At 38.8% G+C, this 17,158-nt stretch overlaps 1 protein-coding gene across 1 annotated transcript; it reads left to right on the plus strand.

The window, feature by feature from the left end:
* The first annotated feature begins 1,719 nt into the window (after positions 1 to 1,719).
* On the plus strand, positions 1,720 to 2,658 carry LOC120018590 (olfactory receptor 6N1-like). The gene has a single exon (XM_038961802.1). The coding sequence runs from the start codon at positions 1,720 to 1,722 to the stop codon at positions 2,656 to 2,658; it is 939 nt and encodes a 312-aa protein (XP_038817730.1).
* Positions 2,659 to 17,158: the final 14,500 nt, after the last annotated feature.

A 17,158-nucleotide genomic window follows, 5' to 3' on the forward strand; every position in this document is an offset into this window, starting at 1 on the left:
GCTGCTATTCCAGTTTCAACTGTTCTGCCTGCGGTTATGGAACCGCCACCTGTCCCAGACCTGCTGTTTTCAACTCTTAATGATCGGCTATGAAAAGCCAACTGAAAATTATTCATGATTATTATTTGACCATGCTTGTCACTTATGAACATTTTGAACATCTTGGCATAGTTCTGTTATAATCTCCACCCGGCACAGCCAGAAGAGGACTGGCCACCCCTCATAGCCTGGTTCCTCTCTAGGTTTCTTCCTAGGTTTTGGCCTTTCTAGGGAGTTTTTCCTAGCCACCGTGCTTCTACACCTGCATTGCTTGCTGTTTGGGGTTTTAGGCTGGGTTTCTGTACAGCACTTCGAGATATTAGCTGATGTACGAAGGGCTATATAAAATAAACTTGATTGATTGATTGATAGACTGGTCTTCAGTGGCTGTCTGACCCTGCTGGGACACCGGTCACCATCTGATCCTTCTAAGAAATGATGAGCATAGTGTTGTGTACTGACTGTGCACCATGACAGTGAATCCTGTCGAGCTGTTTATACCATGTTAGTGTGAAAAGTAGGGAATTATATAGGAAACTGACAGATCAATAATGTTACATTGCTATACTGACTAATAAAAACTCACTTTGCACTGTCAGAAAACGTCACAATATCGGTCTTCAATTGTTTGGCCGCTGGTTCCATTTCATACACGAAACATAAACTCTTTAATCCCAACACTCAGCCACTCTCAGCCCATCCCACCTATCACCATAGACCACCCTTGTTTGGTTTCCATGTGCCATATATTTATCAATTGTGCTGTGATGTTTTACAAAATGTTTAAACCTTTCTACTCGTATTTTATCCACAGATTGTGAGCTAAAGATGAAAACCTTTCCTATGATTATTATTATATTATTTATTGACTGACTATGTCTTTCCAAATCGCCCAACACTGCTATTTGTAAGGTTAATTTTAATTGCATGTTATGATTTTTTTAACCATTCCTGAACCTGTGACCAGAAACAAGCTACATAGGGGCAATACCAGAATAAATGAAGCTGCCAGTTGCGGACTTATGAGGCGTCTGTTTCTCAATTCCCAAACTTTGACTTGGGGAACCAAATGGGTTTTGTGTTTTGCCCTAGCACTACACAGCTGATTCAGCTTTGATTATTTGAATCAGCTATGTTTATTTTGTTATTTTTAATTTAACCTTTATTAAAATAGGCAAGTCCAGTGCTAGGTCAAAAGAATCCACATGCAACCCTTGTGCTCCCCAGGACAGATTTGGGAAACGCTGCCTTAAAGGGACCAAAGCAGAGTAAATAGAATCTAATGAGTTGCTTGTCATAAACTCAATATAGATCCATCTCTATGGAGTGGTTACATGTTGAGACTGAAACTACAATCCCATGTGATCATACACTATGATATATTTAGAGGCTAGCAATGCAAGTTATTGGAGCAGTCTCCTCTGTAAAGCAAGAAGACATTTCATGGACATAAGTTGTTTCATTTCTTTTGTCTGATAATATACAGATATTATCGGGATCTTTTTTTGATAAGAGTTTGAGGGAGGATGTGAATTTGTTTTGTTAAAACTATTGTGTTTAGTCTGAGCCGACACAGAATCAAATTATTCACACTTGCATTCATTCACATCCATACACGCTCAAGCCTTGCAAGAACTAAGAATTGCTGCATTGACCAGAGGAAGAAAATTAACAACATCTATGGAGAACTCAACCCAAGTCAAGTTCTTTTATCTCTTTGGCTTAAAAGAGACATTTAACAACAAATCGGTCTTTTTTATCTTGTCTCTTATCACATACCTTCTCATCATCACTGTGAATCTGACTCTGATCATAACAATCATTCAGGAGAAAGGTCTCCATGAGCCCATGTATATCTTTCTGTGTAGTTTATGTGTCAATGGATTGTATGGAACTGCTGGTTTCTACCCCAAGATCTTACTGGACCTTCAGTCAGATGTTCAGGTGATATCTTATGGTGGATGTTTGACTCAAGCCTATGTCATATACACATCTGTCCTGTGTGAAATTTCTACTCTAACAGTGATGTCTTACGACAGGTATGTGGCAATATGCAGACCACTACTATACCATACCATTGTGACATCTTTAACTGTTAGAAAGTTACTCTTATTTTCTTGGTGTTATCCTTTATTTATAGCACTCATAGTAGTTAGTTTAGCTGTCAGAATTCCTTTGTGTGGATCTCGCATTGATAAGATCTTCTGTGACATTCCGTCTATGCTGAAACATGCATGTTTACCCATTACAATCAATCCGATTTTGAACAAATGTATAATAGTGATTCATGTTTTACAGTTACTTTTCATCGTATTTTCTTACTGTCAGATTGTAAGGAATTGTGTAAAGTCAGCTAAGGGAAGGATTAAGTTCACACAGACATGTGTGCCACATTTAATAACAATGGTTATTTCCGTCACAGTGACCCTGTTTGACACTTTGCAAGGATGGAATAGTAGTGTAAATATTACGCTAAATATGCGTAATGCAATGGCTGTACAATTCCTTGTTATACCACCTGTCTTAAACCCTGTCATATATGGACTTAACCTCCAGCAGATTCGAAGGGCAGTTTTTAGAAAGTGTAATGCACATAAAATCATTGATATGAAACGTTAGTTACATGATCTTACACAACAGGGAGACTTCCTGATGTCAGAAGTCAACACAAATAAAAGGTAACATCTGTAACAACTTTTGCAAGTTTAAATGGTGCCTCATTTATTGAGACCTATAGCACTTTGGTTTTAGAAGTGGGGGGGTCAGCTGGCAGGAGGTCTGGGGTCCTCCTACATTTTTTGGGATATCTAATGCTAATTTCCTGCATTTCTACTAATGCTGTACTCGTCTAACAAAAATTTTGGTCGACCAAGCATAGTCTTTTCTTTCGACCAATTGATTTATCAACATTTTAAACATGTATTTTCCCATATATAGACATATCCTATGTAGCTATGCATCTTACCATTTCTACCAATCTGCGTGTCAGTTGTGATTTTCATTTGCACATTTTCGTGGAATATTTTCATTTAATTTTTAATACTCTTTGTATTTCAAAAGCATTCTCTGTGGTTAATCTACATTCCACAATCGTAATTTAAATGAAAATGACACAGATCTAAAAGTAACTTTTATTGCCACTGCCAACTATGTAAAAATAGTCTACATCAATCCAACACATAACATTGCAGCCAGCAGGCAGAAAATATCCTGATAAATATAAATATCCTATAAATCACATTGGCTATGCATGACCTGTCTGCAACGAACTCTAAACATTGTATCATCTATCAACTGGGTCAGGTAGTTTATGACGTTTCCACTGGATCGGAGCATTACATTTTTCCATTTCATGCCAAGTGATTATCGAAAGGGAGAGAGCTGGAAATATTGTTAAAATACTTTGAAGTACTATTGTCATTCTTAACTGATTCTATAAACAGACTTTGTTTACTTGCTGTTTGAGGTGAGGAAAAATACTTTGAGAAGCTAACAGCTCATTAGTGGTGGTGAGTTAAGACAATCATAAATAGTATCAGACATCACCAAATGGGCACATTTATAGGCCTACATTTGCCCGAAGGCCAGGTAGATTGGTCCTACTTCTATATCTGTAATCAGGTGCACGTCCTCAACCACAATTTACAGAAGTGTTTCAAACAAAAAACAATGAATAAATTGACTAAACTCATAAATGGAATGAAACAAACAAAAACTGGTTTCTCACAAGTGTAACATAGGTTGTGAGTTCTGCAAAACACATGTCCACTCCGACATTGAGAATGGTAAATGACTGTAATAATAATATATTCAATGAAATTACCGTAACCAAATAAACATTGCAGAATAGACATTATGGTAATTAAGGGGAAATATGAACTACTACTGGTGAAATTTCTAATGGGGAATTGATAGACATAGCAAACAATGTACACAATGAAGTTAGGAAACAATGAATATCCACAAAATGGCAGGAGAGAGCTCATTTTGGAGAGAGACGTGCCTTGTGCATCTGAGCCACAATCCACATAGTCTTGGACCGTGGCATCCCTGCGGCCTCCTCAATGGATAAGTCCACTGAGACAGGCGCAAATCAGAAAATATATATATATATATATTTGTGACTGCTTGACTAAAAAATGTTTTATGTTTTCATTACAGACCCCATAAGGTACCCAGACCTTATCAGAGTTGTACAGTATACCCTTAATCTAGTAATACATCAAATCTAGTCATACATAATTTGACATTTCTGCCATCCATTGTGACATTGTGGGAGGATGACCAACCTTCCAATGAAGGTTAGCTGCTATAAATGCTATGGTTACACAGTTGCTTCTTAAATAGCCTCCAGTATCAACAATTCCAAGCAAACAAAAACAGGGAAAGTGAGAATCTGTAGACATGCTGAGACAAAAGAACATAGTCTTTGCCAGAATTTAGCCAGCCTTCACACGATCATGACATATTCAAATTTGTGCCCTTTAGTGTTTTACACCTCCAGCAGAATAGTTACATTTCTGAGTGCTTGATTTTCAGTTTCATTGGCATATAATATGTTTTATGGATGGTTTTACACTGCAGTGATTTATGTCTGAGATTATATGAACATGACTGTGCATTCATACATGTCTGTATCCATCCATCATCGTCAATAGTGTCTCCCAGGTCTTCCTCACATTTTTGTTTGACATGTTTTGTGTCATCAGGAAAAGCCTCTATCAAACCTTGACATAATTTGGAAATCAACTTTAGAGGTTTGTCAGACTGCCTTAAAATAGTTTCAATCTTTGAAGCTTCTGGCTTGTCCAGTGTTTGCTGTACTGAGAGAATAAAGTGTTGCATCTGAAAAAGTTCACCTCAGCAGTCACAGACCGGTGTTCCCTGGTTGCCTGACCCTACTGAGACACCTGTCACCATCTGATCCTGCTCAGATGAAGTATGAGAAAAAACTACCTTGAAGTACATTTATACATTATATTATCCAAGAATAGAATCAATGGTTCAATAATTGAAATGACCATTATTCCCAGATCTCAGACTGTATCCTACCCAGCAACTCAAGATGGAACTTTGTAACCATTCACTAATTGTTATAATATACTGCAAAGGCCCTAAGAATTGTCAAAGACTCCAGCCACCCTGGTCATAGACTGTTCTCTCTGCTACTGCATGGCAAGCGGTACCGGATCGCCAAGTCTAGGTCCAAGAGGCTTTTAAACAGCTTCCACCCCCCCCCCCCCCCCCCTTCTTTTACTTTACACCGTTGCTACTGTCGGACAAAAGTCATGACTATGGGTGATTTTCCAGTATCTAGACTGTTCTCCCAGAAGTAGTAAGCAGATCTATTAATGAATAGACATGTGCAAGTAGAATAAAGGCTGAGCTCAGGTGAATGAACAGAGCTGGGTCAACATGGAGTTAATCACTAGACATGTAAAAACAGAACATACGCAGAAAATGTATGCCTGTGCTGTTATAGGCCTGAGGGAAGTCATTACCTGGTCCTGTGACTAGCATTGAGACATGCAATTGCATTATGTATGTATGCCTGTGCTGTTGTAGGCCTGAGGGAAGTCATTACCTGGTCGTGCGACTGGCTTTAGGGCATGTAGTTGTATTGTATATGTATGTCTGTGCCATTACAGGCTTGGGGAGAGCCATTGTGTAGTCCTATGAGTATCATTGGACAGACACCTGCATTATGTGTGTGTCTTATTTCTTGTATCATTGCTATGGATACGCCACCAATAGAATCTGTAAACAAGCAAGAATTGAGGCAGAAAGACAATGGTGGCTAGAGGCCACCGGGGTGTTAATCATCTACATAGAGGGGAGTGACCATGTGTGTTATCTGAAGGTGGAAACATATAAGGCCTGAGGTCTGTGGCAAGAGAATTTAGTCGTTCCATGGAATTGGTCGGCTTTGTTACTTTTTGTAATAAAGTCTATTTGAATTCACAAGCTCCGGTATTTGAGAAATATTTTATTCAATATTTCCATGACGCTACTCTCTGTTGTTATCTATGCATAGTCACTTTAATAACTCTACCTACATGTACATACTACCTCAACTAACCGGTGCCCCAACACATTGACTCTGTGTCTGTACCCCCCTGTATAGTCTCGCTATTGTTATTTTACTGCTGCTCTTTAATTACTTGTTACTTTAATCTCTTATTCTTATCCATATTTATTTTGGTTAGGGGCTCGTTGGTTAGGGGCTCGTAAGCAAGCATTTCACTGTAAGGTCTACACCTGTTGCATGTGATCAAATTTGGTTTGATTTGAAAATTCAACTGAGCTTTGTAGACTGGTCTTCACTGGCTGTCTGACCCTGCTGGGACACCTGTCACCATCTGATCCTGCTAAGACATGATGAGCATAGTCTTGTGTACTGACTGTGCACCATGACAGTGAAGCTTGTAGAGCTGTTTAGTGTAAAAACGTGTCAGTGTAAAAAGTAGGGAATTATATAGGGAAACTGACAGATTGCATTGCTATACTGATTCTAATAAAAACTCACAGTGCACTGTCAAAAAACGTCAGAATATCAGTCTTCAATCGTTCGTTTGGCCGCTGGTTTCATCATTTGATTCAGGTCTAGTGTGATTGAGAAAAAAATAATGGTTAAAGTTAGTGAACTAGTTAGCTAGCTAACATTAGCCAACTTTTGGCTAGCTCTAATGGTATCAACTGGCAAAAATTAGCTAAGTTAATTTACTTCTGTTGAAGCGGTACAAAACAAAGTCTACAAAACATTTATGTATACAGAACAGTTGTTAGATAATGCTAGAGCTGAACCTGCAAAACACCAGTCTCATCATCAACAGTGAAGAGGCGACTCTGGGATGCTGTCCTTCTAGGCAGAGTTCCTCTGTCCGGTGTTTGTGTTCTTTTGCCCATCTTAATCTTTTATTTTTATTGGCCAGTCTGCGATATGGCTTTGTCTTTGCAACTCTGCCTAGAAGGCCAGCATCCCGGAGTCGCCTCTTCACTGTTTACGTTGAGACTGGTGTTTTGCGGGTACTATTTAATGAAGCTGTCAGTTGAGGACTTGTGAGGCATCTGTTTCTCAAACTAGACACTCTATTGTGCTTGTCCTCTTGCTCAGTTGTGCACCGGGGCCACCCACTCCTCTTTCTATTCTGGTTAGAGACCGTTTGCGCTGTTCTGTGAAGGGAGTAGTACACAGTGTTGTTCGAGATCTTCAGTTTCTTGGCAATTTCTCGCATGGAATAGCCTTAATTTCTCAGAACAAGAATAGACTGACGATTTTCAGAAGAAAGTTCTTTGTTTCTGGCCATTTTGAGCCTGTAATCGAACCCACAAATGCTGATGCTCCAGATACTCAACTAGTCTAAAAACATTAACAACAATGTCTACACTGTATTATTTTAATGGACAAAAAATGTGCTTTTCTTTCAAAAACAAGGAGGTTTCTAAGTGACCCCAAACTTTTGATTGGTAGTGTTTATAGAAAACATTTATTTTTATCAGATTTGTACTGTGTACTTGAGCTTGTGTCCTCAAAAGTGACTATACCTCAGCAATTTATACGTATTTTTACAAGAAAGGAGTCATTTTAAACTTTATTGGATTATGCAGCACTACTTTGACTATGGCCCTATGAGTGTTTCTGTAGATTACATTTTAGATTACATTTAGTTATTAATTTACACTGAGTGCACAAAACATTAGGAACACCTTCCCAATATTGAGTTGCACCCCCCTTTGTCCTCAGAACAGCCTCAATTCATTGGGGGCATGGACTCTACAAGGCGTAGAAAGCATTCCATAGTGATGCTGGCCATGTTGACTCCAATGCTTGCCACATTTGTGGCAAGTTGTCCGGATTACCTCTGGGTGATGGATAGGGCTGTGGCGGTCACACAATTTTGTCAGCCTGTGATTGTCAAGCAAATAACTTCTGGTCTCACGGTAATTGGCCGTTAAATAACACATTTAGCATCTCCTGGCTTCCACACATATTCCACAAGCCACTGATGCAGACCTTTGGAACATCTACATTTTAAAAAGTCTAATAAATCCATGTAATATAGCCTACACCATCACAATACATTCATTATTATTATAGAAAATGTAGTCTATTTCAGAAGAACAGAATAGTAGATTCTGATATGGGCAGGCATAAGCCTGAGTTGTTAGAGAGTAGAGTTGTTTATGTAACTTTAGTTGTGATAAAAACATTGGGCTATATGTAAAGTCTGCAGGATGCGACTCTAATGATTTGAAAAAACTCGCATGAAAGGCATGAACTCTGCTTTGATTTTTGTGCAGGCTGTACACACTTCATCAGTCTCTCATGCACAATTTTACAAGCTCTTGATAATGCCTCGAATTTCGTGGCGGCATTGTGTGGCTGTAAAGCCCCCTAAACAAATCCATGCCTTTTGTGACCAGTGGCCGTTGTGCCCTTGGGCTGAATATAATCATTATAATTCCCTTCTCCCAGCTGGAGCGCCGAAGAACCTCTCACTCACATGGCTCTCCGTCACGTGATCGGGTCTTTCTCACAGGCTACAAGTGATGACAGGCACATCGTGGACACAACTGCGTGCGTACTTATCCAATTCCGAGAATCATATTGAAGATATTGGAAGAACTGTCCACATTTACATTTCGTCAGCCAACAAGATGACTAGGCCTAATAAACAGCAAAAGCACAAAGTTATGTCAATCTACTTTCCCCCATAGTACAAAAGTTGACCTATTCTGTGCAAGAAAGAAATATTCCAAACATACTCAGGGACAGTTGTGGGATGCAATAGATTCCAAATTAATACAACCACTAGCATCAACAAATCTTTTTTAAGAAATGAAGCTGACCCAACAAATCAGAATATTTAGCTTAAAATGTTTAACCTCTACTTCATCACCATCCCTGATCCGGGAGCATCCTCATCAGTAAAAAGCTGACTAGCATAGCCTAGCATAGCGCCACAAGTAAATACTAGCATATAAATATCATGAAATCACAAGTCCAATACAGCAAATGAAAGATACACATCTTGTGAATCCAGCCATCATTTCCGATTTTTTAAATGTTTTACAGCGAAAACACAATATGTATTTCTATTAGCTAACCACAATAGCAAAAGACTCAACCACATATTTTCACCATTTTTTTACCGCATAGGTAGCTATCACAAAACCGACCAAATAGAGATATAATTAGTCACTAACCAAGAAACAACTTCATCAGATGACAGTCTTATAACATGTTATACAATAAATCTATGTTTTGTTCGAAAATGTGCATATTTGAGGTATAAATCATAGTTTTACATTGCAGCTACAATCACAAATAGCACCGAAGCAGCCAGAATAATTACAGAGAGCAACGTGAAATACCTAAATACTCATCATAAAACATTTATGAAAAATACATGGTGTACAGCAAATGAAAGATAAACATCTTGTGAATCCAGCCAATATTTCAGATTTTTTAAGTGTTTTACAGCGAAAACACAATACAGCATTATATTAGCTTACCACAATAGCCAAACACACAACCGCATTTATCAGCAGCAAAAGGTAGCGATCGCAAAAAAACAGCAAAAGATATCAAATGAATCACTAACCTTGACCAACTTCATCAGATGACAGTCTTATAACATCATGTTACACAATACACTTATGTTTTGTTCGAAAATGTGCATATTTTGAGCTGCAAACCGTGGTTATACGTTGTGAATATGTAGCATCGATTCACCAAATTATCCGGAGATATTTTGGACAGTCACCTAATCTGACCAAAGAACTCATCATAAACTTTACTAAAAAATACATGTTGGACAGCAAATGAAAGATACACTAGTTCTTAATGCAATTGCCGTGTTAGATTTTAAAAATAACTTTAACATAACAAACAGCTTACGTTATAGCGAGACAGCGCCCGCAATAAGGGCGGAAAATAGGACTAAACATTTTCCACAGAAATACGAAATAACATCATAAATGGTTCCTACTTTTGCTGGGCTTCCATCAGAATCTTGTACAAGGAGTCCTTGGTCTAGAATAAATCGTTGTTTGGTTTTAGAATGTCCTCTTCTCCTGTCGAATTAGCAACCATAGCTAGCCAAGTGGCGCGAAAATGTCCATCTTCTCTCAACGCAAACAACGCAAAACACCAAAACTCCCGATAAACGTTGAATAATCTGATAAAACTCGATTGAAAAAACATACTTTACGATGATATTATCACATGTATCAAATAAAATCAAAGCCGGAGATATTAGCCGTGTATACCGAAAGCTTTTCAGAAGGCAATCTGGGGTTCCTTCTCGCGCCTTCGAAGACAATGAAATTTCCAGACACGTCATTCCAAAAGCTCTTGTTCGACCTCAGATCAAGCTAGACACCCCATTCCACCTCCCACTGCCTGTTGACATCTAGTGGAAGGCGTATGAAGTGCATGTATATCCATAGATTTCAAGCAATTGAATAGGAAAGACCTGGAACAGAGCCTCGATTTCAGATTTTTCACTTCCTGTCAGGAAGTTTGCTGCAAAATGAGTTCTGTTTTACTCACAGATATAATTCAAACGGTTTTAGAAACGTGAGAGTGTTTTCTATCCAATAGTAATAATAATATGCATATTGTACGATCTAGAATAGAGTACGAGGCAGTTTAATTTGGGCACGATTTTTTACAAAGTGGAAACAGCGCCCCCATATTGACAAGAAGTTTTAAAAACTATTAGGCTTTTTCTTCACATTATAATTAAACCTTTATTTAACTTGGCAAGTCAGTTAAGAACAAATTCTTATTTACAATAACGGCCAACCGGGGAACAGTGGGTTAACCTGTCTCGCCCAGGCGTTCCGCTAGCGGAACTCCTCCCACATTCCACTGAAAAGGCAGAGCGCGAAATTCAAAAAATATTTTTTAGAAATATTTAACTTTCACACATTAACAAGTCCAATACAGCAAATGAAAGATACACATCTTGTGAATCCAGTCAACATGTCCGATTTTTTTAAATGTTTTACAGCGAAAACAGCACGTATATTTATGTTAGCTCACCACCAAATACAAAGAAGGACAGACATTTTTCACAGCACAGGTAGCATGCACAAAGCCAACCTAACTAACCAAGAACCAACCAAACTAACCAAGAAACAACTTCATCAGATGACAGTCTTATAACATGTTACACAATAAATCTATGTTTTGTTCGAAAAATGTGCATATTTGAGGTATAAATCAGTTGTACATTGCAGCTACCATCACAGCTACCGTCAAAAATAGCACCGAAGCAGCCAGAGTAATTATAGAGACCAACGTGGAATACCTAAATACTCATCATAAAACATTTCTGAAAAATGCATCGTGTACAGCAAATGAAAGACAAGCATCTTGTGAATCCAGCCAATATTTCAGATTTTTTAAGTGTTTTACAGCGAAAACACAATATAGCATTATATTAGCTTACTACAATAGCCTACACACAACCGCATTCATTCATCAAGGCACGTTAGCGATAGCAATAGGCACGTTAGCGTTAGCGAATAAACCAGCAAAAGATATCAATTTTCACTAACCTTCATAAACCTTCCTCAGATGACAGTCCTATAACATCAGGTTATACATACACTTATGTTTTGTTCGAAAATGTGCATATTTAGAGCTGAAATCAGTGGTTATCCATTATGCTAATGTAGCTTCTTTTTCCCAGAATGTGCGGATATTTCTATTAGACTCTCACCTATTCTGACCAAATAGCTATTCATAAACATTACAAAAAATACATGTTGTATAGGAAATTATAGTAACACTAGTTCTTAATGCAATCGCAGTGTTAGAATTCTAAAAATATCTTCATTACGACATCCACCTTACGTTATAGCGAGAGTGGGCGCAAAACTACTAGTATACAGTTCGACAGATATATGAAATAGCATCACAAAATGGGTCCTACTTTTGGTGATCTTCCATCAGAATGTTGGACAAGGGGTCCTTTGTCCAGAACAGTCGTTGTTTGGATTTAGAACATCGTTCTTCCCTCCTGATTTAGCAAGCACACTGGCCAAGTGGCTCGAAGCTCTCCTTTCTGAACAAAGGCACACAACGCAACACGCCTAACGTCCCGAATAAATTTCAAAAATCTAATAAAACTATATTGAAAAAACATACTTTACGATGATATGGTCACATGTATCAAATAAAATCAAAGCCGGAGATAGTAATCGCCTATAACGACAGCTATTCCGATGGCAAATCCAGGACCAACTTCGCGCCTTCCTGAAAACATAAAATGGGTGACACGTCATTCCAAGAGGACGTATTCCATCTCAGACCAAGATAATCACTCCATTTCTTCTCTCACTGCATCTTGACATCCTGGGGAAGGTGTATGACGTGCATGTATACTCATACGTGTCATGCCCATTTATAGGCAGGCCCTTGAACAGAGCATAATTTTCAGACTTTCCACTTCCTGGTCAGAAAGTGTGCTGCCAAATGAGTTCTGTTTTACTCACAGACAAAATTCAAACGGTTTTAGAAACTAGAGAGTGTTTTCTATCCAATAGTAATAATAATATGCATATTGTACGAGCAAGAATAGAGTACGAGGCCGTTTAAATTGGGCACGTTTTTCCCCCAAAGTGTAAATAGCGCCCTCTATCCTCATCAGGTTAACTGCCTTGTTCAGGGGCAGAACGACAGATTTTTACTTTGTCAGCTCTATAAGGCAAATTAGCAGGAAAACACCATTCCCAAAAATGACCCAAATGCAATGATGCATGTAATGCTGTTATTTTAAAGGTGCAATTTTTTTATGTTGAAAATGATCTTCCCCAAACTTAAAACTCATGCACTGCATAGAGTCAGTTAGACTCTACACCCGTTGTAAAATTGATTGTGCTTAATTTTAAGAAGTTATTTGGCCAATTTGGTTGTGATGCAAAACTTTTCAAAACATATAGGCCTGTGGGTTAGGCTACATGAGGATACGCTGTTTCTTGCCTTAAGCCGGGCATCATTCACAAGTGAAAATATATAATTCACAAGGGATATGCTAATATTGTCACCCATGAGACTATTCTTGATTTCATCTTGTCTTTACATATACTAAATAATATATGTGTGAAATTTGTTTTGATTTAGAATGGACCAAATATCATGCAGCTGTCTCTAAACAGGTGCAGGGGGAAAAAATATATGCCATCTATGCACTTAAATAGCGAATGGAGGATGCAATTCCTGTGGTTCATTTAAATGCAAGCCAGGTAAGCTATACTCCTACTGTAAAGAGAAGCAATGTGCTTAATATTAGGAAAGTTGCGAAATGATATAGTAAGCCTATAAACAGCTGATGGGATCCTCCTCTTTTTAATAGAGGACATCATTCTGTTTTCTCAAGCAATTATATAGCCTAAAGAAATGTTGTGCAACATTGATGCCATAGTAATTACAGTGACAATAGAGTGCTGAGTACCAGGCAGTTAGCAAGTTTGGTAGTTTGGCATCAGAGCTTGGAGAAGCCTAATTACCGTGGAATTTGACTGCCATCATGACCACTGTGTGGCATTAATATGGTCACCATAACAGGCCTAGTGGTGGAACAATTATTTTTATTACATTTTTTATTAACCATTTTTTTTTAAAATGAACTCTGCATTGCTGTTCTTGACACACTCAAAATGTTCCTGGCACCTACTACCATACCCTGTTCAAAGGCACTTAAATATTTTATCTTGCCCATTCACCCACAATGGCACACATACACCAACCATCTATCAATTGTCTCAAGGCTTAAAAACCCTTCTTTAACCTGTCTCCTCCCCTTCATCTACACTTATTGAAGTGGATATAACAAGTGACATCAATAAGGATCATAGCTTTTATCTGGATAGTGTATGTCATGGAAAGAGCCTGTCTCCTGAGAACAACTGGAGTGAGAGAGAGAAAAATAAGATGTCAGGGTTCAATTGGATTTGAAATGTGTTAACATCTTAATGTTGCATTCAAGGTAACAGTCCATTATAAGACTGCTGTAGCTGTATCAAAAGAGCCAACTATGGATAATCATTTAGACAAATACGTGATAACACAATATTTCAGACTGGACTGACCCGAGGTGTAGGGCAATTCCAAAGTACAGAGTGATGCTGACAATCAGATTTTTCACTTTAAAATGTATGTCATACGAAAACAATGACTTCAAAGTGAAACAAACCATACAACTCTATGCACAAGGACTACTTTTAACAATTTGTAATCGTTGGCTTGTTTGACATACTGTATATACTGAACAAAAATACTAATGCAACAATTTCAAAGATTTTACTGAGTTACAGTTCATATAAAGAAATCAGTCAATTGAAATAAATTAATTCGGCCCTAATCTATTCCCAGTCATGTGAAATCTATAAAGATATGCATCTGTTGGTCACAGAGTCCTTTAGTGGCGTGGATAAGAAAACCAGTCAGTATCTGGTGTGAAAACCATTTTCCTCATACACATCTCCGTCTTATAGAGTTGGTCAGTCTGTTAACTTTGGCCTGTGGAATGTTGTCACACTCCTCTTTAATGGCTCTGCAAAGTTGCTTTATATTGGCAGGAATTACAATGCTCTGTAGTACACATCGATCCGGAGCATCTCAAACATGCTCAAATGGTTGACATGTCTAGTGAGTATGCAGGTTATGGAAGAACTGGGACATTTTCAGCTTCCAGTAATTACAGTTGAAGTCGGAAGTTTACATACACCTTAGCCAAATACATTTAAATTCAGTTTTTCACAATTCCTGACATTTAATCCTAGTAAAAATTCCCTGTCTTAGGTCAGTTAGGATCACCACTTGATTTTAAGAATGTGAAATGTCAGAATAATAGTAGATAAATAATTCTATTTCAGCTTTTTTTTCTTTCATCACATTCCCAGTGGGTCAGAAGTTTACATACACTCAATTAGTATTTGGTAGCATTGCCTTTAAATTGTTTAACTTGGGTCAAACATTTTGGGTAGCCTTCCACAAGCTTCCCACAATAAGCTGGGTGAATTTCGGCTCATTCCTCCTGACAAAGCTGGTGTAACTGAGTCAGGTTTGTAGGCCTCCTTGCTCACACACACTTTTTCAGTTCTGTGCACACATTTTATATAGGATTGAGGTCAGGGCTTTGTGATGGCCACTCCAATACCTTGACTTTGTTGTCCTGAAGCCATTATGCCACAACATTGGAAATATGTTTGGGGTCATTGTCCATTTGGAAGACCCATTAGCGACCAAGCTTTAAATTCCTGACTGTTGATTTGAGATGTTGCTTCAATATATCCACATAATTGTCCTACCTCATGATGCCATCTATTTTGTGAAGTGCACCAGTCCCTCCTGCAACAAAGCACCCCCACAACATGATGCTGCCAACCCCATGCTTCACGGTTGGGATGGTGTTCTTTGGCTTGCAAGCCCCCCCTTTTTCCCTCCAAACATAGCGATGGTCAAACAATTTTGGCCAAACGATTTTGGCCAAACAGTTCTATTTTTGTTTCATCAGACCAGAGGACATTTCTCCAAAAAGTATGATCTTTGTCCCCATGTGCAGTTGCAAACCGTAGACTGGCTTTTTTATGGCTGTTTTAGAGCAGTGGCTTCTTCCTTGCTGAGCGGCCTTTCAAGTTATGTCGATATAGGACTCGTTTTACTGTGGATATAGATACTTTTGTACTTGTTTCCTCCAGCATCTTCACAAGGTCCTTTGCTGTTGTTCTGGGATTGATTTGCACTTTTCACACCAAAGTACATTTATTTCTAGGAGACAGAATGCGTCTCCTTCCTGAGCAGTATGACGGCTGCGTGGTCCCATGGTGTTTATACTTGCGTACTATTGTTTGTGCAGATGAACGTGGTACCTTCGGGCGTTTGGAAATTGCTCCCAAGGATGAACCAGACTCGTGGAGGTCTAGAATTTTTTTCTGTCTTGGTTGATTTATTTTGATTATTTCATGATGTCAAGCAAAGAGGCACTGAGTTTGAAGGTAGGCCTTGAAATACATCCACATGTACACCTCCAATTGACTCAAATTATGTCAATTAGCCTATCAGATTCTTCTAATGCCATGACATCATTGTCTGGAATTTTCCAAGCTGTTTAAAGGCACAGTCAACTTAGTGTATGTAGACTTCTGACCCACTGGAATTGTGATACAGTGAATTGTAAGTGAAATAATCAGTCTTTAAACAATTTCTGGAAAAATAACTTGTGTCATGCATGAAGTAGATGTCCTAACCGACATGCCAAACCGATAGTTTTTTAACTAGAAATTTGTGGAGTGGTTGAAATCGAGTTTTAATGACTCCAACCTAAGTGTATGTAAACTTCCGCCTTCTGTATGTACAGATCTTTGTGACATGTAGCTGTGCATTATCATGCTGAAACATGAGGTGTGGCGGCGGATGAATGGCATGACAATGAGATCTCATGGTATCTCTGTGCATTGAAATTGGCATTGATAAAATAAATTCTGTCGGTGGTCCGTAGCTTATGCCTGTCCATACCATAACTTTACCTTCACCATGGGGAACTCTGTTCACATCTTTGACATCCGCACTCACCAACATGACGCCAAACACGCTGTCTGCAATCTGCCCGGTGCAGTTGAAACCGGGATTTGTCCGTGAAGAGCACACTTCTCCAGCATGCCAGTGGCCATCGAAGGTGAGCATTTGCCCACTGAAGTCAGTTACGACGCTGAACTGCAGCCAGGTAAGACCCTGGTGAGCACTACGAGCACGCAGATGAGCTCTCCTGAGACGTTTTCTGACAGTTTGTGCAAACCCACAGTTTCATCAGCTTTCCGGGTGGCTGGTCTCAGACGATCCCGCAGGTGAAGTAGCCGGATGTGGAGGTCCTGGGTTAGCATGGTTACACGTGGTCTTGGAGTTGTGAGGTCTGTTGGACGTACTGCTAAATTCTCAAACAGTGTTAGAGGCGGCTTATGGTAGATAAATTAACATTCATGTATCTGGCAACAGCTCTGGTGGACATTCCTACAGTCAGCATGCCAATTGCACATTCCCTCAAAACTTGAAACATCTTTGGCATTGTGTTGTGTGATAACACTGCACATTTTAGAGTGGTATTTT

The sequence above is a fragment of the Salvelinus namaycush genome, chromosome 23 (genome assembly GCF_016432855.1).
Source record: "Salvelinus namaycush isolate Seneca chromosome 23, SaNama_1.0, whole genome shotgun sequence".
NCBI lineage: Eukaryota > Metazoa > Chordata > Actinopteri > Salmoniformes > Salmonidae > Salvelinus > Salvelinus namaycush.

Excerpts from the sequence above, each read along its gene's own strand:
- LOC120018590 (XM_038961802.1), top strand. The coding sequence starts at position 1,720 with ATGGAGAACTCAACCCAAGTCAAGTTCTTTTATCTCTTTGGCTTAAAA.